We start from the raw sequence: 26345 nt of genomic DNA, 5'->3' as shown, positions 1-26345 counted from the left end.
TTTCTTCCACAAAAGCAATTTAAGTGCTTTAACGGCATTTATTTTATTTTGCGTTAGGTGAGTTTTGCCGACTTACCAAAGTAGGTCTTCTCTGTTTTCTTTTCTTTTTCTTCTTTCTTCGCTTGGCGCACGCCATTGTCATAGCTGTTACGTCCATAGTTCTCACCAATGGCCCGCCCTGGATGGTAACACCTTGGAAACAAAAGAAACGGTCGCGCGTTATCAATCTGTCGAGGGACACGGGGAAAACTGTCGACAAATAATATTTCAGTGCGATAATTGGAGACCCGATGAGCGATTATGATCAAGAACTTAAATGAGCGGCTAGAACGTGCCGGAGTTGTCGCGAAAAGTGAACTTGGCTTCTCGCTGCTTCTCTGTGCCTTCCGACTTCTCGTATATCGAAGCGAACGACACGCAAGTGTTATTTTTGACGAGTTCTATTTAAGATGTAGCAACGCGTTGCCGTTGCCAAACTTTCATCTCATGTCTCTCGCGCAGCCAAGACATATTTCCGACGTTAAATTGTGCCGGTGTGACCACGGGACGACGTATCTTCTCGTGCGGTGGCCGCGAGTCAATGGACTCTCGCATGAGATATGCTTCGTTACTGGTGCATTGTGAGAACAATGAGACAATACGGCGTGTCGCAGCTGTGAAAAGTACATCGATTGACACTTATGCGAGTGACATATGTCGTTAGTCGCGAGCGACAAACAGACAAATCGAGCGTGTACAGAGTTGGAACTTTAGGAACGATCGTGAAGAATAAACTGCATTTACCGGGCTAACTCTCGACATGAAAAAGCGCTGAGCAATCTCATCGATACGATCAGCCTCATTTCACGAGGCTGCGGGGACTCGAGGCTCCCGTTTCCACGATCGTGTCTAAAGCGTGGTACCTTTTTTGCGAATTATTACCTTTTACCTTGAATGTGGTAGAGGCACGGTGGTAATAAAACAGCAATGATGCCGATGGACGGGACAGAAGTCATGAATCGGGGCATATCCCTTTCCTTTGGCCGCGCTTCCGATCGACACTGTTCTCGTTTAACATTAGAAATAGGTACAATCAAGCGTACTACGGCCAGTGTAGCGCAGTACGAGGAAGGAGCGTTCAATCCACACATATATAAATAGTTCAATAATTGCGATACGCAATAATTGATCGTTACTTTTTCCTACAATTTTTTCGTTCCATTCACGTTATTAGTCTAGCTTATAGTAACGCAACGATTAATTGCGTACAAAATGTGTGTCTCGCATTACTATTCTTCCTTTAAATCAAATCTTTAATCGAGTTGATTTTTCCTCTAGAAAATTATCGAGATATTTAATAGCGTTTGAATATAAGCAATAAAAAGAGTTAAAAACTTTTTGAAAAGTAAATTTTAAACTTGCTAACAAGTAACAAAATGTTCGGACAATTATAAATAAGCTTGACTGTAATAAAATCTAACGAACTCTAATTATACTTTATTTCAATTTTTACTATTTTTATTATCCACATTAAACAGTATAATCTGAATTAACTTCCAATAATTAACAATCATTAAAGATTCTAATAAAATTTATCTTTTTAATGAATAAATTGCGAATTTCGATCGCGCTAGCATTCCTTCCCCGAAATGCGCCTCTTTCTCTTAAACGCAAACGTAAGCAACAATACACTTGTCCGTTGTTCCGTCCATCCGACTGTGAACAGAACGAAGGCTACGAGGGCAAATGTAGGTCTGCTCATGCAAGTAGCAAAGAGCAAGTACAGATTTTGCCAATCCGTATATCATTAGCACGCGCACATTAGTCAGGGGGACCGCTTCGATCCTATAAATCTATCTATTTCGTAACTAACCATTAACGTTGACCAAAGGAGGCCCGAACATGTAGTGACCAGGATATATGTACGGCTGCGGCACGGCCGGCATCATATGTGACATGTGCACTGGTTCTTGCATCAGTAGCGGATCCAGGTAGGGATCGACCGTTGTCATGCCGTTCTCCAAATGTTGCTGTCCGTCGAGATGCAGCTGCTCCGGTAGTTGTTCCTCCGCGAGCTGCTCCTTCACGACGTGCTGTTCCATGGTCGCGTTATTCGCCTCTTCGGGTTGCTCTTCGATCTCTTCGGCTACGCTGCCGCTGCAGCTAGCGCTACCAGTGCCGCTTTCATTCCACACGCTGTTGGAAGCTTCCGCTGTCACTATCGTGCCGTTCTGCTCCTCCACTATCGTGACTGGTTCTGTACTTTGATTAGTCTATAAGTAAATAATTAAATAATAATTAATTAGATATATTATTATTATTATTGTTTAGAATTAATACAAAACAAGTTTTTCCCACGCATCTCAGAATCTCAATATTATTTAAAAGTAACAACCAAACAATCTAAAATACTCTTAATAGATTACCTAATAATATTTGCATTTCTCTGAAATTTATGCGGATTTATTTCAATCGAGCATTTAATGGAAATATACAAGTGAGATTTCGGGCTATTACCTGATAGTCCATTAAACAATATGGTTGATTGGCAAGTTTAGGCACGAAGGCAGGATTAATCCATTCAATCGGTCTTAGAGGAACCGGGCCGCAGGGTACAGTTGCTAGAACGCTTGGTCCAACTTGAGCAGGTATTGGTGCAGGTCCGACCAACATCACAGGATATTCGTAATAGTAGCCGCTCGCATGATCGTAAAACGTTCCATATCCTAGTTGAGCTCCTGGCTCTACCACGGGCGGATATTCTGCCGTTCCGCTGTCCCTATCCAATAGTTGCTGGTCCTCTGTAGTTTCACTACCGTCTGCAAGGATATTATCGTTTAAACGTCTCTCTAATATTCGTTTATCGGCAGACTAAACATATTAGCGAAAGGACGATGAAAACTTTCTCCTGAGCAGTGCCGTTGTAGAAAAGACAAAAAATGCAAGCTTTTCTCGAATAGATATAGAGTAAAATGCGAGTAGACGCTCAGACATTAGAATTCATGTTTCAACAATAAAGTTTCAAGATATCAGAATTAAACGTACAACTTACGATAATGACAACTTATAAAATTGGAATATTATTTATTAGAAATATCTTATTAGAATATAGTTTAACTTGACCCGCTAAGTGGTGGAAAAAAAAAAACAAATTTGCTGACGTTTTAGCATGCGCTTTTTGTTCGCTGTTGGCGCATATAGCGTTTAGCAGTACGTTTATGCTACAATCACCACCTGCGGTGGAATGTGACGCCGATTGACTCTCCGTGGTCGACGGCGTAGCGCTAGTGCTCGCGTTTCCAGTCCAGGGCTTCTTGCGCGACAGGTAGCCCTTCTTGAAGAGAACATCCTGCCGCGGCGTCGTGATCCTCGTGTACTCTTCCTCGTTGAAAATGATCTTGGGCTGCGACGGCGAGCCCGCGCTCTCGTCCCTGTGCGATCTCGAGCCGCTGCTGGCGTAGCCGCTCGTACTTCCGCCGCTGGTGCTGGTGCCAGCCCGACGTGGCTTGTAACCGCTCTGTTGTCCATTCCGTTCGAAGTGTGTGTGCGCGTTCGTCTCCTTCTCCTGGCCCTTCACATAGTCCTTTCGCAAACCCTCCTCCTCATCCTCTTCACCGGGTGGAGCTGTCGAATCGAGAACAACGTGATTAGTGCTGAGACTTACTAATTGCGTGTTGTACTCTTCAATTAAACTCGAGTGAAATATAACAAATAAAATTGTATGAAATACAAACTGCGCAATAATGAATTAGTGTACGCAGAATATCCGGGATTTTTAATAATTCGAATTTTAAAATACTCAAAAGGATATTTTAAAAATACCCAAATAACATTTTGTAGACGTTTCTTTAGACTTTTTTTTTACACATGGCATCGCGTTTATATAGTCATATATGTACATACATTCGGATTTTTATATCAGGATATAGGCTATATAACATTATACAAATATCAAGTGGATTCGATTTCTAGGAAATCGATGCGCCGCCTGCATACGTACGTAAATTTAATTGAGCAAAAAATGAGCAATTAATGAACACGTAATTGCCAGACTGTCAGCCGCGTTTAATAACGAGAAAAAATGTTAGACATTTCCGTGACATCTGAAACGACCACTTCGCACGTTGTGTTTAACGCAGGAACCATATCCTTCCAAATGTAATTCGCATCATGAAATTGATCGTATCACGCCAGGAAGTGTTTATGGAATTGATCGCTATGCACACAACTATAAGAGAGCTTCATTCAGAAAAACGGAGCTATTAATTCATATACGCAAAACGTGTTATTACTGTTCGTGTAAAACATATTAATTCGTGCACGAGTTAATATGTTTTACGTCCGTCTCATTTAAAATTTTATGCAAATACAATATTTTAACATATACAATATTAATAAAATCGGACAGAAAAATTAGAAAAATTGCAATTCAAAATTGCAGCAAATTAGTTTGCATTTTATGGTTTCGAGACTATATCTTAAAGAGTGTATTTAACTTATTCAACTGATGATGGCCGACAAGCGAATAAATTATTTAAATCACATACGATAAGAAAAACTTTGCATTTTCTTTCACCTGCCGCTATAATCCTCTACTTAAAAATCTCAACGTTCTTTATGTAAATATATATATATATATATATATATATATATATATATATTGACTCTCTCTGCATATTGGCTTAATATATTATACAACAAGCTGTGTTCTCCACGTGTAGCTATTGAGGTGGTGTTTCCGTACCATCTTGGTACCTCGCTAAGAGTAGCACATGATTCGAGGAGCCGATCACGTGGGTGACCTTCTTCTGTCGACGCCACTGCATCGCACCCTTCCTCCACCTGATGGTATCTTCCCTTCAGGATTGTCCTGACTGATCGGCGAGCAAAACCGCTCTCCGAGGAGACCGGCCGATTCGATCCAAACGTTGTTTGGCGCTCGACGTAGACCGAGAGATCGGTTCAGAGACGTTCACCGCGGCCACTGATGAAGGACGAGGGGATGACGGTAACGAGCAATATGCGAATACAGGATTAATGCACCGCACACGATGCCCCGAGAACGACTGCGATCGGTACGGGGAAGGGGGTGATGGTGCACACGCCGAACGAGACGAGGAGCGAAGAGTCCGCGAGGGATGTATTTGCGCGTTTGGTAGCCGGGAGGACGCGTTGCCCATTGGCTGCTTCTACCGGTACCAGAATAGCATCGGAATTAGAATAGAAAACGGGCTACCAAGGAGGCTACCGAACTGTCGGCGACTGATGTCTCCGTAGAGACGAGTGAAGAATCGTCTCGACGCCTGACTCCTTCATCTTCGGTTGACCGTTCGATTATAATTCTTTACTGAACCGAATCGATATTGTAGATTAAGACATATTTCCATCAGTGTAAATTAATTTCGCTTAACTTACTTTTTATCTTTTTTTAGTTCTAAGACTTAGAAAAAGATAGAAAGTAAGTTAAACCGAGATTAAAATTAATTTACGTTGGTAGATAATGGACATAATTCCTACAGACATTGACCGAATAATTTATGAAAGTAAATAAAACATTAAATAGTTGAATAATATAATGGCAATGTAAATAATTCAGATGATAGGCCAGATGTTACACATTTTATTTCGGCAGAATGATGACAATTTTATTAGATCCGAGCAGACGGTTTGCCGCTTCTCTATTAAGTTCCGATTTAATTAAAACTGACTTGAATCTTTTAAAAGAGATAGAGTGCTTTTTTAAAACGAAGAAATGTGTTGAAAAACTAATAATGATTATTTTAATAAATAAGAATTATTTCAAAATTGCACAAAAGTTTCAGCTTTATTTTTATAACATATATTACAACTTCTCTGACAAATAAAAAGGTAAAAGATTAAGGTAACAAGTATACTTCATTCAATGGTGGTTTAATAAGTCGTGCATAATTTTATTGCGGAGTATACGGCTCGTAAACTGGATTAGAATGGTCGACAAACATAAAATTTCAAACGTTTCTCGCTTTGACGTTTACTGCATTATAAAAGTCGGAAGACAAATAACATTACTTGCTATAAACCTGCCAGATAATTTTTTAAGAAAACTTTCTATAAGCTTGAGATAGCAACAAATTTTTTTTGGTTCAAGCAGGAGTGCGAACGCTCACTGAGAGCAATTATAGTAAGATCACTAAATGAAGTGCTAAGTTTTGCCGGTGAAGAGCAATATTGAAAGGAAATTAGTGTGTCAGAAGGCAGGCACATTTGCAGCCGAAAATATTTTACGATTTATGTCGGTTTCGTCCAATTATTATTATATCATTATTAATATAGTAATATTATTATTATTATTATTACATCATTGGATTTAAATCTTTATCTTTTATCTCATCTCTCTTTTCCGCTATTTTTTCCTATTAATATGTTACTTTTTTAGGTTCTTCGAGTGCGGAAACGTCATATTCGTGATACTATCAACTGAAAAATAATATTTTTTTAAACTTGAATGTGATTAATGCGCGCAGGGAAAAATGGAAAATAAAAAAAAAGAGCGAGCGAATCTCACTCGTCTGCGACGCGAATTATTTTTCAAACGTAATGCCGAGTCTCGTCCCAACGTGCATACATAACATACGACATATCGCACATTCTCGTTCCAGATTCCGCCCTGGCTTACGTTTCAAGCGAACCGTTAAAACGTCTAGATATCGCGCGGGCGTATTAATATCTAGATGATATACGTTTCATTGATCGTGTGCAAGCGAACTAGTGCTCTCCGCGTATACATCGAGTGCATATCCTCCGTACTCGAGTATCCGAGTACCCGTCGTCCGTTACCCCGAATCCGCGATTGACACCAAAAATATCTATATATACAGAACACCTGGCGTCTCAGGATAAGCTGATAAGTAGAATCGCGTTCGTTTTATTTGCATCCTGCAAACATACTCGACCCGCAATATTAGTACATTCGCGCCGTACCAGACCAGAGATCGTCGTACATTACGAAAAATCGTCCTTGATGTCGAAAATAATGTTTCCTTGAAATCTGATGTTTTGCTGCACGAACGTGCCTTACATGTCATATAATGCTGCACTTATAATGTAATTTAAAGAAGTTCGCCGCCTTATATTCGCGTTTCATGTGTTACAAAAAAATTTGTAAAAAAAGGAATCGACGTTCTACGGCTAGCAGTTTAAAAACGTAGAAACAAAGTATCAGTAATTGTGAATAAATATTACGTATAGAGGAAATATTTTCGTATACAAAAGATATTCTTACGCGAAAGATTCTTAATGAAATTATAAATTCTACTACAATTCATAACGAGTTATAAATAAATTCGGTTCGCGGAGTCGATCTTTATTTAGCAACAAAATTTCAAGTATCATCATATAACGTTTTCTAATTTTGATATCGTATTTTTATATGTAATCGAATTTCAAATTAAAAATTAATAAAGTCTTGAAATTGACTGAAGAATTATTCACGTGTTTTTAATTTTAAAATTTATATTACGGGTGCGGCTTACTTTCAATTGTTCATTGATGAAAATTACAGGTATCAACATTTTCGCAATCAACTGTTTTCCATATTAATGAGGAATTTTCTACCTAATTTATCTACAAAATTTAGATATATTAAAACATTTATATCCAGTAAAGATAAAATATTATGTATAAATAATGCATTGTTTCTGTGTGATAATTTTTTAATTTTTCTTTCTTATCACATGAAAGAATATTTATTCACTCTATATAATGTGTATTCGAAGAGCGGAGCGATCATAGACGGCCGGGCCGCGAGAAATTACGTAATCTTACGAGTCACATGGCGATGAGTACTAGAAACAATTCTTTTCTTCGGGAAAAACTTCGCTTTACGATTTCAGGATCGTAAAATCTCCCCGCACATGATCCTCTACTTTGAGATAAATCGTCGAAACGATACTTTCGCTCGTGGAATTTTTCATTAAGGACAATTTTCTATCAAAGACAAAGGCAAAGCGGAGAAGATCGCCACGCCCGCCGCCGTGCTTTCGGGAACCACGTTTCACGTATTTTCAGTCAATGCGAGACCCGGTCGAAGTCGGAATTAAACGGAGTCCTCGCGAACGGACGGCAAATCCGCCGGCTTCGGGGACGTTGCTCGTTTTCGCGGCGTCGTCGTCGCCGGATGGCAATCGAACTTGGGATTCCCCTCGCCGTCCGTGGACACGCACGAATAATGCATACCGGTCGCGCACTACCTATTTCTGTCAGGACGAGGAGTCGCGGAATTCTCTAAAATCGTCCCGGCGGCACTGCACTGGCGCGGCCGTCTCGGCGTGCACCGCGCCACGATGCTCGTCGCTTCGATTTTCCGCGGTCGTCTGCGACTGTGCAACGCGAACGATTTTGTGCCATCGTGTGCTTCCCGTCCATGAGCGAAGAAGGTTCGCGAGTCCGTTCTTTCCTGTTCCTCGGCTATTTTAGAAGCAATTTCGATCTCTTCAGCCCTTTAACCACTTCCCTTGTGTGCACGAGCATGCTCGGATATTATGTCTTCGATATAGAAAACATTAGCAGACTAATAAGTAAAGAAATATGTATGAGAAAGATTTCCATAAAAATGCACATACATTTTACTTTGCTGTTATAAATTTAAAACCAAATAAAGTAAAAGAAACTTAACTACTTTTTCACTTTATAATCATTTTTCTGCAAAGATACTCGGGAAAACATGATAAATTATTTAGGGATAAATTAGAGGGGAGAGAGAGTTCCCAAGAGTATTTTCGGATTTGCTAAACAATCTATATATAATTGCGCGAATTAATAATAAATCTATTCATTCATTAACTGATGTTCTCCTCATTCAAAAAAATTTCGAAAATCTAGTTATTGTAGGTATTGTAAAAATAATTATCTTCTTATAGATATTATTTTTTGTATTCATCACATATTTTTGCGAGATTAAGGATCTGCAAAAAAAAGAAAAGATAATGGATCTTCCGAAAAGATAATTTATTTTCTTCTAACGATCTGGATAATTTGGTGAGATGTCCTGTAAATCTACTTTAATGAATTGATTCTTGCAATTACAGTATATAGAACAAAAGATTTCAACGTAAGAAAAAATGAGCGTTGATTTACGATTTGACGAAAGCCGGCGTCTGTCGTTTCGACGAGGCAGGTCGAGGCTTCGGGGATGACGAAACGGCGAGCGCACTTTGCTCACCGTCCTCGTGGCAGGTTGATGTCTCACGAATAGTCGAAGTATAATGATTTGGAACGTTGGACTGTTATAGAACGGCCTAGGCACATTGTCAAAAACATAGGCCCAATGTTCTCTCTCTCTCTCTCTCTCTCTCTCTCTCTCTCTCTCTCTCTCTCTCCCCCTCCCTCCCTCCCTCCGCGCAATTTGATCTTTTACCGATCTACTTTCCAACAGGATCGGTTACTGAAAAGCGGCTACACCGACTGCAACGGGAATAACATATGCATGATCTGATGATTTAACCAGTTATCGCATCTCGAGGTGCGAGACGCGAGGAAAGTTCTTCGAACCGGTATGGGCTTTGTCTTGGACTTTGCGACTTATTATTAAAAATGAGTTATTACGTTTCTTGCGATATTTTTCTCCTAATATAAAACACATTCAATTAAATATTGTCGATAACGTCGCTAATTACTGGACGATTAATAAGCGATTTTTAAGCAAAGAATAGTATATACACGGAGAGAATTTTTCGTTATATTTTATCGTTAAATTCACTACAAATTTGGGACAACTTGGCAACCAATTAAATATTACCGGACTTGGCAATCAATCAAATATTATCGGTAACGATAGGACTTTTTGAAATATACAAAAGACATTTTATAAACAACGTAATAAAAATTATCAAGCAGATTAATAATTTTTGAAAAATTATTGAAATTTTACTACATATTTTAGTAAAATTTATCAAATATATTTTATATTTTATTGTAATAAATATTAATATTGTTTATTATGATAGATATTAATCAGAATAGCTCGCATAAAATTCTTCGTGATACATGTTGTCCCACGACTATCATGATTTTTAGAGTAAATTCTAAGAGAAAATTCTCTCTGTGTATTAGCACACAATCATTTTTGTAAAAAATGTTGAATCGCCGAGTTGCCGTGATTATAAAAAATCCAGTTGCTATAAATAAACCGCGGTTACAGCATTTATTACTACATGAATATGTATGTGCATAAAATAAAGTAGATATACGGAGCTGTTAATTAAATAAAAAAGCAACATTAAATAATGATTTATCGACACTGATACTCAATGACGTATAGCGTAGTTTTAAGACCAAAGATATAACACAGGCCTAGAATGTTTTTTAAGGCCTTGTAACTTGATCTTTAATTCTTGAACATGTGGTAAGGCACAAAAAATATGTTGTGACAATCTCTGGTAATACTTACTAAACACACGTTGAAAGTTTCAGATTCTTGTATGGTTTTTCTTCTCTTTCTTAGGAGATATATGATTAGTTAGAGAAATGTGATACGTTTCTGGTGCAAAGGACCATTACCCTCTATCTTAAAGGAATCAATATGAGAAAATGGTCCCCCTCCCCCGCCACTTAGGTATCTATTATAAATATATTTATCTATTTTTCTTTCCGTTAATTGAAATTTTGACTAATCAACTACCCGAAATAGACCAAGCACCACTAAATAAATTCCAACGTTTATAATAGAATAGAGAAGATTAAGGGCAACTTATGAGAAACATATAGATATGAAGGATATGTTAATCGATTTTTCAAACTACCGTTTTTCAATTTGGAACAAATAACTTATGTATTGCCAAAAATTAGATTCTTCATTTAAAAGATGCATGTTACCTATTTAGTACGACAGTATGCATAGAATATTACAACTTGTTTCAACGAGTTTAATACCCGGTACTATTGATGCTCGAGACTGTATCTAACAAAAGCAATTAGTATAAGAGTGCAGGTGATTAATTGAACTTTAAGATTGATAACGTTTGGATCTTAAGGTAATCTTGGAAGTGATGTGACATGACATAAGAAGATTATTTGCACTTGCTGGCAACATGATTTTTATGACCGTTGTAAAACTATAAAAGTGCGGTTATAATATAACTTCCTCGAACGTCATGTTATATACGAACGTGCTTGACGAAAATATTAACACTGAGAAATCAGCTTAGAAACTATACACTTGTCCTTCTGTCATGCTTACGTAAGATGCATTACGCGAATAACTTAGTATGTTACATTAATAATAAAACATGATTTTAATACAAGACTTTATCTATAAAAAGGTCATCAAAATCCTAAAAGTCTCTGACTATTCCTTGGCACAAATTTTGCAGTTTAAACGAATTGAAAAGTTTATCTTTTAGTCTGTTATTTTGCAATATCATGCCACTCATTCATGTCATTCATTGCTAGTATTATTCATCATTACACCTGTCAAAAGTAAACCATCTGTGCATTATTGTTCTAATCATAATGACACGGGTAACATGATTATTCATGAATGTTCTGTAGTCAAATTACGGTTTGATTATAAAAAATCATCGAACACAATAAAAATATCATATAAATATAACATGCAGTCAACTTTATTATACCTTATAGACAAAAGCTTATATTTCGCGGTTATTTTTTTTTTTTTTTACTATATATTGCGCATACGTGGATCAAAAAATTGCGAATTTTATTTATTTTTCCTCACTTTTCTCTTCAAATATATAAAATTTATAATTGCCTTCGAATCTATGTTTTTATTCAGTTATATATAGGAAACATAATATAATATATAAATAATAGCTTGAACGTTCGACAGGATTAATTGGACCGTCAAGTATTGTACTTGTGATTAACGATCCGCGATTATTATTATAAAACAAAATTTTCTCGCGCGTTTCATGGTCAATACATACGCGATTCGTGGCAAATATACAAACACATTCGTATACCGCACTAGGTCAGCGCGGTAATGAGTTGTATGTACGTCTCGATGTAGGGGCAATTGCCAAATGTATAATAGTGCCATGTTTCATAACGCGTGTAGTAGGGGGAGACAACTATATAGATATATACCCGTTATGTAGTAATTATATATAGTGAATAGTTGAAAGCAGTGTTTTATAAGTCGGGGGGAGCCATCGTTTTAATCTTTTGCGTCTCTATGGTAAGTTTTACCGCCATTACTGCGGCGGAAATATTAAAGTTAATATCTGTATTTTTAACTACGCAAAAATACTCTATTGTTAGCGCGACCACAATTCCGCGAGAGATAAAATCTAATTATTACTGTTGCACGATGTTGCAGTGCGTGTGTGCGTGTGTGTGTGTGTCACAAATTGTATTGCATAATTCTTGCATATCTGAAATCATATGTTCATATTGCGTCAAACAATTTATTAATTTTGAACAAACTAACGTTTTATATTTGTTATTTTTTACTTTGGATGAATCATCTTTAGAAATGAGATATACATATACGGAAAATAAAAAATACGGCAATATTTATTGTTGACTTCTACGTTTGATTATGTAACAAATTAAAAATAGAATTTAATATTTTTTTCAATATCTAGTAGTGGCTTTTCTGATTTCTCGTATCGATATGCCACAAATTGAAAACGACTCTTATCAGTACAGTAAGCCTAGTCGAGCAGACTGTGATTAGATTAAAATTTATTCGATATCGAAGCTAAATCGAGGCAATGATTATCTCTGGAATCGTGTTATAAATATATTTTCTTATATTTTACAATTATATATATATATCTCGTTGCGTTTAAAAAGAAGTAGATAACAGTCATCTCACACACACACATATCTAATTGCGAATCGTATGTTCTAAATTAACACCGATAAAATATATGCGATGCATGCACGCACAACTTGATTTACTTTCAATAATACTCTGTTCTAGCGAATAAAGATCAAAGAACCATTGTAACTGAAGAGAAAGCACGTCCAAGAAGTCAATTGAAGAATTTAGCGAAAGTTATATCAATACTATTATACACAGACTTATAAGATCTAGAAGGTTGTCAGTTTATTGCATGAATATTTAGACATTGGAGCGTAATGAGTTAAGGCTTAACAGCTATACAATGCAATCTTTCAATCGATTGTAGAACACGGCTCTCAATGAACCTGTGTTTCATTGCACGCAATTCTCAATTAAAATGAAGTTCACGGCATTTCTGTATCCTCGAAGCATTGTGTTCCTATTTTATTCTACGTTATCGCGAAAAGTTCGTCCCAAAACGATTCGTGAATCGTTGGGAATTACTTTCGCGGTCAAACATGCATATTTAGTTCGCAGGAATATCTGTACGGAAATTAATAACGTCGTCTGCAGTACATACGCGCAATGACGGAGGCGGCTGCAGGCTCCTCAATGATCTTGGATTGCATGTCATGACTAATTAAATCAATTGAACTGACGAACGTCCTCGATGTATTTCTACGGTGCGTCGTGTCTGCAGATCGCAGAACACGAAGAGCGACATAGCGTATAATTTTGGGCAATCTATCACTTCCGAAACTTGTCACTTTGTTGTCATCATCCTACCTCGGAACCATGAATACGCACCGAGCACCATTAACCGCGAGATGTCAAATGAGAATTACAGCTATCAAACCACGTATAACATATATACATCATATAACAGAGTTTATCCGCTGTTTTTGTAGCATATAATTCTACTTAGCTGTAGTAAACTTTCCCATAACTGTATATCTGCTTTTTCCATTTATGTTACATTGAAGTTCGCCGCGTTTTGTTTTTGTATATTTACCACGAGCTTTCATTCAGCTTCGCGTATTTCTGAATAATATCCAGCGAGTTCTAAATTTGTCGCGCTCTTTCAGCGTGACCACGCATTAAAAACAATAGTGACACGGAATATCCGCGCACCTCGTAAAAGTTTTGCATTGTAAAGATGAGATAAATGTCTTCACGAGCCGCATTGCGAGTTCCTATAGGGTCGAGAGAGGGAAACTCCCCCGTTCAACTCGATACCGGAGCAAATCAATAGTTAGGCGTCGCGTCTCTCGATCGTCGTCGTGCCGCGTATTACGTATATAGGAAATGGAATGCCTCGCCGAGCTAACGTCGGTAAATGAAATGCCAATTCCGGATACAGCGGTCGTCTACCGTTCCCCGGGAAATCTCGTAATTTTTATTTTCCTGATGAAATTTCTGATTTCGAACAGGAATTTATGATAAATGGCTTTTACAGGCTTTAGAGAGCTTGACACATAATTTATTCAAACATACCTCCCGGAATACTCGTCACGGGTATCGATTAATAAAGTTGATCATGCACGTTTCCAATTAGAGTATAATTAAATTTAATATAGCATTAGTATTCTTTTTCTTACGAAAGAAAAAGTGTGTTGACACTTTGTAGTCCATATTATTCATGGAAGTAAAATGCTGTGATAAATTTACAATAAAAAAGTTAATGTACGAGTAATATCGAAAAAATTAGCGATTAACATTGTTAGCAATCATTCAACGCGTCAAATGTATCGATATTTCTTGCTCGACATAGGACTCTCTTCGACGCGCACTCTGTCGACTGTTAATAATTAATATAAAAAAAAAAAAAAAATACTGATACATGATGGATACCAAATTTAATACACATTGTAATTGTAAAGATCGGAATGTCGTGACCGTTTCCAGTTTCAACAGTTCCACGAGAGTATCGACTTTTCGAAAATTTGGAAGTTTCGAAGTTCGAGAGAAATTTTCCTTTATACAAGGAAAATCCGGGTAAAATCTCTGTGCGTAATCTCAAGTCTCTTTCCTCCCCTCCCCTCTTTCTGCTTCTCCTCTTTACGAGAGAATCGATTACATCTTAAATTTCTTATGCCGGCGGACATCGCGGCAGCGCAACCTGCTTATAGTACCATAAATGATCGACTCTTACTACTGCGAATGCACATGCCACATTTCTCCGAGCGCTAGAGTTCGCCGAGAAAGTGGCATTATCTCCTAGTGCCCGCAACGCAAATATAATCCGCGCGCAAACACCTTTTTCCCTTGCGCAAATAATCGTGGCAATTCTGCATTTATAAAATACAATTAATCGGTGACGAATAAACGTTGAACAAAATTACCGATCTATCTCTGTGAAATTTATCGCCACGTTTTGAGGTCAGTTTCTTGCGATTTAATAAAGTAAAAACTCGAGGCATCTCGGTGCAAAAATAAAGATGGTTTAAATTATAAGATGGTGAATAAAAATTTCCAAAATAGCGTGAGATATAAATCGAGAATGATGTCGAGAATATTGCTCGATTAGCAAACTCGCGAATTAATATTATGATCTTTCAAGCTTGCAATAAAAATATATGTGTATAAAACGTTAATGAGTTTCCAATTACATCAATCCGATTCTTTTTCCAATAAGCGAGATTTAATATCTCTTGCAACTATTTAATATTGAGATACTATACAGATATAATCTTGTTTATTTACTATTAAATACAAGATATATATATATATATATATATATATATATATATTAATTCTATGTAATATCGCAATCTTATAAATTCAATGACTTATTTATTCATTTTAATACTATTTGTACATATCTGTATATTAGCGTCTGGTTTATTATAGCAATTATTGCAATATATACAAATCACAGGAATGCAGTAGGTATAATACATAACACGCGACGTACTTTGTAAAAGTCCAAAAATTCCTTATCATTTATCATGCCATTTTTATTTTTATTAATTATGTGCAGAAATAAAATCAATCATAAATATTAAAATTAGTCAAATATTAATTCATCAATTTATTCGTTTCTTCTCTTTTTTTATAAGAAACAAACAAAAATAATTAATAATTCTTATTGATTAGTCCAAAAAGTATCTTAAATATCTCTCTCGGTATGATGCATTATCTAGAAATATTTCACAATGAATATAATTATATATGTATATATATCGCGTCTTCTCTTCCATTATTAAGCAAACTTTGAGGCTTCATGCTTAAGTAATTAGAGTGGTGTCCAAACGTAATTGCCTCTTAGGATCGATAGTGATCCCAGTAAGCGGCGTGAACTTTCGACACGGCCGAAGTTCACGTTACAGACACAGCGAGAAGCTAAGTATAACATTAACAAAACAGAAAGAACGAAATAGAATATGCATGCATGCATGTCTGCACTTGTGTGTTCGTGGACAGAAGCACGATTGTTACGTAAGCTCTTGCAGCACATTTTCCATCGAACGTCGAACCTAAGGCGAGTAGTGCCGAGTGGACTATTTTAGAAAACGCGTGAGATGAATTATGACATGCAATGAAAGTTGAAGATAACCCAATAGATCTTAATATATCTTTTATAGACCTTATACATATAGAAACCTGAAATAATAAGAAAGATTGACGCAAGATTATGTCAATGCAGAGATATCGAGGGCAATATTTTGTTAGAAAAAGGGATTGTTTTTTTTTCTTTCTTTTTTTTCTTTGTGTTAATCAAATTACTTCTTCTTTATCAAAGTATTCATTCAGATTAAGTAAACTTTTCTTTTTCATTTGTTAGTTTAACTGTTAATATAAAAGCCATGCACGTAGATAAAAGCGAATGTGTTTAGTAATAATTGGTTGGATATAACATTAGTTAACTCTAACTTACAAGACGTTAACATTAACGGAAAAATTAATGAAAACAGATGGAAGAACTGAAGCGAAACCAAGCGGTAGTAATTAGTATAGGTCGTAAAAATATTAGAAGCAATTGTTTTTCGCTAATGAGAAGACCGCGACAATCGATCCGTTACATTTAATCCGACTTACCATCGCATATTCTGAAACCGATCGCCTATCCAATTATTTCGCTCCAATTAAATTACCACACCTATGTTAAATTGAGCCATTAATATACAAGGAAGATAAGAGGATATTGCTTCCTCATAGAGGAAGCTTTGTAATGGTGAAAAATTTTTTTTTCGAGATTTTGATGGAAATAGGTTTAGAATGTTCTAAAATGTCGAAAAATCATATTAGTAAAAAATGTCCGGAAGTATGTATGTATGTGTGTGTGTGTGTGTGTGTGTACGGATTTTTGTACACGCATCTACTTCTACAATTTTTTAGATACCAGTTTGAATTTTTGCACACAAATAGAGTATTATAGAAAGTATGTCCTCCTCAAATTTTATTGAAATCGGTCTACCGGTATAGATTTTATGCAGATTTTCCTTTTTTTGAAAAATGTGTTTTACGCTGCCGCTTTCTCAATATTTGAGATAGCGATTTATTTTTAATTTTATTATATTTTCCAGTTTTTTTTCTACCCCTATATTTCATATATAATTCATTAAAATTTGATTGATCAGATCTCGTATTACACACATTTGAAATTTCGAAGAATTTGTACATACATAGAAGCTTTATAAAACTTGATCTGATCAACCAAATTTTAACCAATTATATATGAAATAGGGGTAGAAAAGACTGGAAAATATAATAGAATTAAAAATAAATCGCTATCTCAAATATTTATAATATCGGGCTGATTTTTTTTATCGATAAAGTATTGTTTTAGTTTTTAAGTGGACAAGTATTTTTAGTATTTTTTAGTGAATGTATATAATTATTTACGCAGTCCCCAAAAGAGTTAAGTATGAAATCAGAACCTTTGCTAACAAAGCTTCCTCTATGAGGAAGCCAAAACAAATAAATACCGATAATTATACCTCGAATAAAATAAAAACTTGCACACTTAGGAACTATGAGGAAGCAATGTGCAAGTTTCTACTTGCACAATTAAAAACTACGAGGAAACAATGTGCAAGTTTCTACTTGTTTTATAATACTATTACGTAATTAAATTTAATCGAAAAACATTTATTCGCCCTGAAATAAGAAGTAATGAAATCGAAAGCACATTGTGTTACGTAAGACTTTCCGTTTACATCGTGCTACTTCATGGGTATACAGAATCCGTAACAATAATAAACGCACGTATACAAACGAATAAAAAATAGAATCTCTCTCTTTCTTCCCTCTTTTTCCTATCTCTCTCTCTTTCCTCGCTCCTTTTCCGCGTGGACATATCGTATCAAGCGCGGGCGAGGTTTCCACACGTTGCACGTGCTCAAGATCGTAGACCTTCCTGACGCTCGACGAATTACGTATAACGGTTACCGATAATAAAATGCAGCTTTACGTGCAACGTTGTGTGCATGTGCGCGCGCCGTGAGTGCATATATAACGTGTGTAACGCGCGCTGCGAGAATACGTATACGCGCACATCGGGAGGTGCATGGAACGGAGAGCTGCGAGTTCGGGTTATGAATAGCACGCGTGAGTATGACCACGAGGTTCTCGTCACATGCTCGCGGGCGAGTTCTCCGTGCTGTTGTCACGAGCGGCGACGTCGCGGCGTCGGCGACTCGTCCGCATGATTTTGAGTCGGCAACGGCATTTTCGGCACGATCTTGCACAACCCGGCCGAATCTCCTCTCAAGCCTGAAGTATCGCGTTCCATCAGCACACGCAGCTTGTGTCCCCGCGTCTGTCGTTCTCCATGTCCATCTCCATCAAGAATCCGCGATTCTACATCGAACGCATTTTGAAAACAAAAAATATTTCTTTCCTTTTTTTCTTGCTAATTAATTCAATTCTTCCTGTTTATTTCATGTCTCTCAGAAAGAATGAGTTTTTTATATCAACAACTGTAGTCATCATGGTAATTAAGCAGCAAATTATTTCCAAAGAAGAATTGAGTTATTATAAAATAGAATAATTAAAGTCGTAGACGGGAAATATATAAAGGCTGCCTCAAACATTATTCATAACTAATCAATTAGTGGATTAATAACAATGCTTAAATTTTAATTTTTATAATTAAAAACTTTGCTTGTCTTTTTCAAAACTTTTTTTTTAAAGTCAACTCCTAGCCGGTTATAAAGTCTCCTAAAATTTACAGCGAGTCGGTTTGCGACATGCTGTATTCATGTATACAGCATTCATGAATACATGGGTATTCGTTGCTCGTTAAATAGCTAAAGATGCAGCGTCTGGAAATGTTAATAATAGACCTTTGCCAGAACAGTCTTAGAAATCTGTCATAAAATTTACGATAAGTCTTGCGACGCACCGTCTCGACACCCGCGACAGCCAAGAGCGTTCATTACCGAACTCGTGAAATTGCTGAGGATACAGCGTCTAGGATTGTTAATAATAGACTTGCACTAAGAGAATAGCGCGTGTCACATTCACGCGCGCGGTGTTCCGCGGAACACATTTGGACCTTACACGCTATTTTTACCTATCGATACCGTCCGCCTCATTTATGGTCTTCGTTCGTCACACCGTCCTCTGTTTTGCTTCAGAATAGTTATTTTATGGTCTTTTAAGCGTCAAACTTACGGCGTTATCGGCAATTTAACGCTCCTGGCAAGCGTTTGTTTTAGTCACTCTTTTCCCGTAAATTTATGATCTTGTGCCTTGAAAGGTCAAAGAACTTTTTAGACTATTTGCCAATTCTAGTACTTATTGCTGATATAATTCTGTAGTTTCTGTTATGCATAACGTTTCTAAAATTGTGGAAAGAAAGTTGGAGAAAAACATTTTTCTTGCGAAAAAATATTTCAAGGAAGAAATCAGGGTCTTATAGCCGCGTAGCACATAAGTGTTGAAAAAATTATCCAATTTTTTTGCGATACCTCTTTCATCCGTCAATCGATCTGACTCGAGCGGTTGAAATTTTCGACGAGCGATATTCTCATCCGGCTGGGAAAACTTTTCTCGTCCACAATTGATCACGTCAAGATGTTTCCGGCAACAGGGTAGTTCAGATCGATATCTTTAACCGTCGCAAAAACTCTGCACGGAATTAATTATTAGCGCACGTTTTACGCGATACAATACAATTGGCAAATAGGGGGTCCGCCTCATACGATTCATTGAGTGTATTCGACACACACATACATACATTTATGAATTACTCGTCTGTTATCGAGTACGAGCTAAGTTGGCATGCGTATTAATTCCGATAAGGTGTCGACCCAAGAGTTACATAATACTTTCATTGTCACGCATATTGATCGATGGTACGTAGTACAGTTGAAGTGATATACGACATATTCGTCAGCTATTGTGTACCATGTCATACCAGTTTGTAAACTTGACACTTAATCTGGTATTCGCTTATCATAGATATACGTGCTCTCCGTACGTATCATATAATGTACACAGCTTGCGAAGGAAAGTATCCCTTGACCGATCTTTTTTGCGCGAACAGGATTGAGCAGCAGTTTGAAAATATTCTCGTTCTCGCGAAATATTTATTACCGAGATAGAAATAAAATAAGAGACAGAAATAGATAAATCGCTCGATGCTATTTATTTATTCCTCCATAATTAGAAACTTGTGCTTGGAGAAATCTAGTTACTCTTTTTGCAAGTAAAGCAATTTATAAAAACATATATAATTTATTCATTTTTTAGGAATTAAAATAATCTCTCGACTCTGAAACTCGATATGGATTTCAATAAAACTTTTTGTAAATACTGCATATCGGATTAAAAAACAGGCTGAGCTTACTACGAATAAAATTTAGCTTAAATAATCTTAATTATTACGCAGTTTCGAATTGCAATCGAATTACAATGTAAAAAAAACAATTATTGTTCCTAATTTCTGTTAAAAAAAAAAGGTTTACTTATATTATCTTCTAATGCAACCGATACACAAATTTTGAAATATATTGTAGCATCGCCCGGTTAATTTTTGTCCAAAATGAACACACGAGCGCGCTCGTGATGCTTAAAGTAACTACAATATATTTCATAATAAAAATTTGTGTATCAGTTGCATTAGGAGCGTTAAAGAAAACCACAAAAATCTCGCAAAAATCAGATGCCAGATATCGTTGGAAAAATACGCGAGATAAAGAAAACGCTCTTCAGTAACCGAGTTTGCACTGATAGTACAAGCTACCGGGTCATCGGGTGGACATAGATGAAGACGTATACCAGCGGGGTCAATCGCTATACAAAGATATATGCGGAAGAAAGAGACGCAGCGATTTATACTCCGTGCCGAGAAAAGTTTTCTCGCGTTTGAAAAACCGAGACGGCGAGATGGAGGGCAAATACGCGACGAAGAAACAACGAGGAACATACGTGTTTGTGTTACTTCAATCTTTGAAGGCGATTCAATCGGAAGTCACTCTACGTCTCTTTCCGTTTCAGCCGGAAAGTAGCTACAATAGAAATGGCATTTGTGTGTGTGTGTGTGTGTGTGTGTGTCGGAATGTTACAAAGGGCCTGCCAAATCATTTTTGCTCCACAAATTAATTCTCCACTCCTCGCCTCCTTCCGTTTCTTCTTCCAGTCGAAAAACAAATTTCATGCGACAATAGAAATTTTCGCCTGTCCGATTGAGCGAGCACAAACATTCTCTATTTCTCCAAGAGAAATTATCTCTCTCTCTCGTTTTCTCTCTCGGGTATTTTTATAAACATTAATATTGTTGCACGACGCAATATCTTATTTAATTTGCCACCGAGCGGACATTCTGATTATTCGCAACGCGAATTACGTGCGACAAAGCGTCTATGCATTTCTCATCGTGATATTATGTCAACATTATGTAACGCGTTTCAAAAATATGACGCATATGCATGCATGTGGTTATGTTTAAGCATTAGTTTCGACAGATGGTTTTTGCGAATACTTCCATGAAGAGTACTCATGCCGGCACACTTCATTACGTGTCACGGCGGGTCATTTATCTTCTCGCAAGTATTCATATGTCGCGATGTATTCCGAGATTGCTCGCAGAGTGCTTGATCGCATTTTTCGTGTGTAAAAAAATTTAATTTCTCTACGTACGGACTTTGACGTATAGACTAAAAGGAATTTGTGTTTGTTACAATCGTGTATTAGAAGAGCGAGAGGGGACGACCTAAATCACTCGGGAATAAAAAGGTTCGCGTTATAAAGTAATACAGAACATGTGTGGGAGAATGGACAGTTCTCCAGAAAATAACTGAAAAATGGCTGATGTGTAAATCCCGTGTTTCATCGCTCAGCAATATTTTTCGACAAAACGCAAACAAATCGCGAATTCCCGTTCATCGAGAAATTTCGACCATTATTTCTCAAACGCGAAAACCTGATAACGTCAGCGTAGTACGCTAATCCACCGAAGTCAGAGTGTATTTTTGATACGCATTATCTGCGCGCTGTTACGTCGTAAATGTCTCACTATCAAAATTGCGTTTCTTCGTCACGTAATCTTTATGAAGTTGATATACGATCTCAGTCACAGGTCCATATACTCGTCTAGCGGTAAACGTAAGAAAAATCGGAGTAAACCGAGAGAACGCGTACACACCATCGCAGGACTGTTTATATTTACGTATAGACGCACAACTTCTTTGAATTTGTTCACGTGCTCGCGGTCTATAGGTCTAAGAAAAATCGAAGGAAACAAAAATGTAAATACGTTCACCTCGCGCAAAGATGAATAACAAATTGACAGAGAGCGCCCGAGCGTTTGCCATTGACCAGGAATTCTTTATCTCCTTTATCTCCAATATGCGCGCTTTTTGTCTTGAATATTACGTATCTCGATTACCATATATACGCCGCGCTTTTAAATAAAATCGAAATCACCGCGAGAGGGAAACTGGCGGAACTGCTATTTAGTATCAGAATATATATGAATAAAAAATACGTACATATAAAATATTGTATATAAGTGTTCTCTTTTTTTTCTCTTAAATATATTCCGCGCGATTAATAGAACGGAAAATCGAAGTACGTCTCAGCAATGACCAGCCAAGGATAAGTCCCGGCAAGTAGAGTAAACACCGCCTTGGCTCGTCGTCCTAAGGAAAGAAACGTCCAGGCACGAGGGAAGGAAGGTCGCGCGGCCGCGTCGTAGAGCCAATCTTTCGCGCGCGGTACGCCTGGAGCGAGCCCTAAGCGGGTAAGTAGGTACGACAACGGAGAAGGAAAGAGTTAGGTAGAGAGGGTGGGCGCGGATCGATGCATCGGCGGCGCGAATCGGAGTAGCATGCTTCTCCCCGTAAAGCTCGCGCCAGACTATGCACGACTCGTAGCTTTGCTATTCCCTCGAAATTCATATAAATGGGCAAATTCGAGCTCGCAGGCGTGTCGTGATTCGCCAGCGAAATGGTTTTCAACGAGGTCAAAGGGCGCGAATCGATTGATTCGCGTGTGGCGCTGTTTTAGCGACAAGATTCATATTTACTTTTACGTATAATGAAAAGTCAAAAGTCCATTATGATGATTAAACCATACTCGACTGGAAAATTAGATTAATTATTATGATGGACTTTTTCATTATGCTAATCAATCTAATCAAACTTGCCATGGAATCCGAGGGAATACATGATCGCAAATTATAAATTGCGAACTGATGAAGGGTATACATCTACATTGGTAAACGGTGAGTTTCCGGGTTACGGGAAATGTATCGAATTTTCCCTGAAACGTTCGGGCAGGTAGCTCCTCAACGAATTCCCTTATAGTCGTCGTCTAAAGAATTTCGAAAAGGAGAATTTTAGTTTTCGCTGGAAAATGACTCGAGCTCTTTTCTCGCTCCGGAAGAGCTCCGGAGATCGCTGCGATTAAAGTCCCGAAGATCTTAGCAGCGGGATGGACAAATTGGATAACTTAAGACGAATGAGACTCGCGTCGAATCTCCTCGAAAAGCTCCGGCTCTTCGCGCGAGATCGGGAGATAGACACTTCCATTACAGTTAAATACGTACGCGACTAAGTCGCGCAAATTCGGAGTCTTTGTATTCTTCATTTTCGGAAATGGAAAGTTCAGTTGTCGATAACGATCAACGGTTCGAGTGCCTCGTGTAGAGTTTCTCCAAAAAAAAAAGCCTTCAGCTTCGCGCTAGAAATCGGACGAGAGAGACACTTCTATTGTTACGGCTAGAAATTAATTATGTCAATGTTGATTAAACTCTCGCGCTACGATTTAACTGATTCTCCGTTCGTTCTCTTTCTATCCGAATTGTGCTACCCGTTATAACGTAGAGATAGACCACCCACACTCGACTGCCAATTACTAACCAACGCTGATAAAATCCAGTCTTGCAAATATATGCAAACAAAGAGCGAGTTTAAACTCCTCACTTATTTTGTGAAAGATAAGTCTTCGATTAGGAACATGCGTATAACAAGTCCTCGTTTCAGAGAATGTGGCTTTCGCGAGTCAAAGTCTGATTTTAGCACGAATTCGCGTTGCTTCTTCGAGAAGCTTTAATCTCTCGCGACTCTCGCGAGAAATCGGACGATACAGTCCTGCGATCAGAAACGTACTCGAACGAATCTTTTATCCAGAGATGAGATGCTCTCGCGAGTTGAAGATTCTCGATAGCGCCAGGTAAATTCAGCTTGACTGGCACATCGAGCAGGAGCTTCGGCCATTCGCGCAACTAAGTAGACTCTACTGGGGCCCTATTCTCGAATCATTTTCATGAAACTCGCATGCGAAATTCAATGCTTTTCAAATAGAAAGTCGCATACGCGAAAATCATTAGGGCAGGCTCGAGAATACGGTCCCTGGACTAACGTAGGCCGACAAACGCGTTGTCACGATCGGGAAAAGTACGCGAGTCGCGTAATACAGCGAGTCCTCGTTTCTCGTTCTAGAGTCCAGCGTCCTTGTTTGTTATTCTACAGCCGCGACGCTCATTTTTTTCCCCTTTTTACGCAGATACGGCGAACGGACACGAAGAGGGACGAAAGGGGAAAGAAGTTCGGTTCCGTAATTTCATGGGCCGCGAGAACGTCCAGCCTAGAAAGAGATCTCTCGGACGTCCTGCGTGACCGGGAAGCGACCGACGAACTCGGGGAAGGGAAAGGGTGGGTTTCCGTCGCCCTTCAAAGCCCGCGCGATCGCTCATCTTCTCATCTACGATCGCGGATCCACGCGACACGTTCGTGAAATTCTCGTCACGTCGCTCTCGGTTCAGCGAGTCGTCCGTCGTCCCTGCCTTTCATCCCACCCCTTTCGAGAACTCCGCTCGTCCTCGGCCGGAAGAGAAACGTGCGGACGAGGGACCATCCTGGAGACGACGAAGAGGAGGAAGAAAGAGGGACCCAACGAATCTTCTCACGATAACGCGACAACGTTATCGTCTCTTTCTTTCTCTCGCTCTCTGTCTCTCTCCTTCTCCCTCCCCGACGACGTCTCTCTCTCGCGCGCGCCGTTGATCGATGACCGGTCACACGCTTCGCGGTTCCCGCGGCGCGGAATCGCCCGCTCCGCGAGGAAAATGTTACGTGCGAGATTAGCGCGCGACGGCCGCGGGCGCGAGGGAGACGGAACAGGCGAGAGCGGACCGGAAACGAAGAGACGGAAACGGGCGGGATACTCACCACCGATGCTCAGCGTTCTCCATCGGGTCTTGCGCTTGGAACCCTTCTTGCCCATTTCTCGCGGTCGCCCGCACCACCACTACCACCGCCGCTGCCTCTCCTCCACCTCCTCCTCCTCCTCCGTCCGCACTCTGCGCCTCGTCCTGCGCCGCGATGATCTTCCTCGGTCGATCGTTCGTTTCTTCCACTTCTTCTTCCTCGTTTTCCTCCCTTTTACGACATTGACGACCCTCGGCGAGTGATCGTCATCGCGCGGCGGATCCTCTCGGGCACAGTTCGCGCACTACCTCGTCGGTAGCATCGCGAGAATCGCCGTCGCTCGCTCGCTCGCTCGCTCGATCGGTGGGAGTCGAAAGGGGGGAAGGGGAGGGTTAAAAGGCTCACGGTCCTACGATCCGATCACTCGCTCGTTTCGTTCGTTCGTTCGTGTTTGTCGTCGCGGACGTGTAACGTAGAACGGCGCGGATACTACTTGCTCCCTTTCTCCGTCTCTCTCTCTTTTTCTCTCTCGCGAAAAGACAAGTCTCTCGTTACGCGAACAATTCTAATATGTAATCCACGCCGCTCGAACGGCGACCGCACACTGCGGACCTCACCTCACCCCACTTCACCCCTTCCGACGGTGCTCCACCACCCACCTCGCTCCGTTCTCCCTCTCTCGTTCTCTCTCTTCCTCTCTCTTCCTCTCGTCGTGCTCCCTCCTGCGCGCGCCGAGCCGATTAGATCGCTCCGATTGCTCCTCTCGTCCACGTTTAGCTGCACCCGGCTGCACCTTCTGCTCTCAAAGCGGGACGGCCGTACGCTCGCGGCGCGGCGCGGCGCGGCGAGAGGGAGAGGCAGGAGCGCGCGCGCGCGCGTAGAAAGTGCAGATGTATCGTAACCTGTACCTGTACGCGCCGCCGCAATGCCGGCCGTTCCGATTCACGCGATTCCTCGGTAACTTCCTTTCCTACGAGCTGAGT

The 26345-nt window shown here is 39.1% G+C and overlaps 1 protein-coding gene across 3 annotated transcripts in view; it reads right to left on the bottom strand.

Annotated features, from left to right (window-relative positions):
• The window catches only part of LOC143904978 (uncharacterized), a 29782-nt gene extending 3791 nt beyond the window's left edge, over positions 1-25991 (bottom strand). Inside the window, exons 1-6 of one of the 3 annotated variants that reach the window (XM_077420026.1) lie at positions 7783-8282; positions 4724-5168; positions 3214-3603; positions 2497-2798; positions 1853-2252; positions 77-192 (exon numbers count right to left, since the gene is read on the bottom strand). In XM_077420026.1, coding sequence (XP_077276152.1) covers positions 77-192; positions 1853-2252; positions 2497-2798; positions 3214-3603; positions 4724-4805 — 1290 coding nt within the window. In that variant the 5' untranslated portion in view covers positions 4806-5168; positions 7783-8282. Of the gene's footprint in view, positions 1-76; positions 193-1852; positions 2253-2496; positions 2799-3213; positions 3604-4723; positions 5169-7782; positions 8283-25383 lie in introns of those variants that run through there. The other 2 variants (XM_077420027.1, XM_077420028.1) reach the window with 2 other exon arrangements.
• Between the last annotated feature and the right edge of the window lie 354 nt (positions 25992-26345).

This window comes from Temnothorax americanus, unplaced genomic scaffold, assembly GCF_048541705.1.
Source record: "Temnothorax americanus isolate GAGA-0224 unplaced genomic scaffold, ASM4854170v1 Scaffold6, whole genome shotgun sequence".
Classification (NCBI taxonomy): Eukaryota; Metazoa; Arthropoda; class Insecta; order Hymenoptera; family Formicidae; genus Temnothorax; species Temnothorax americanus.
This window is presented reverse-complemented; position numbering and strand designations above follow the sequence as displayed.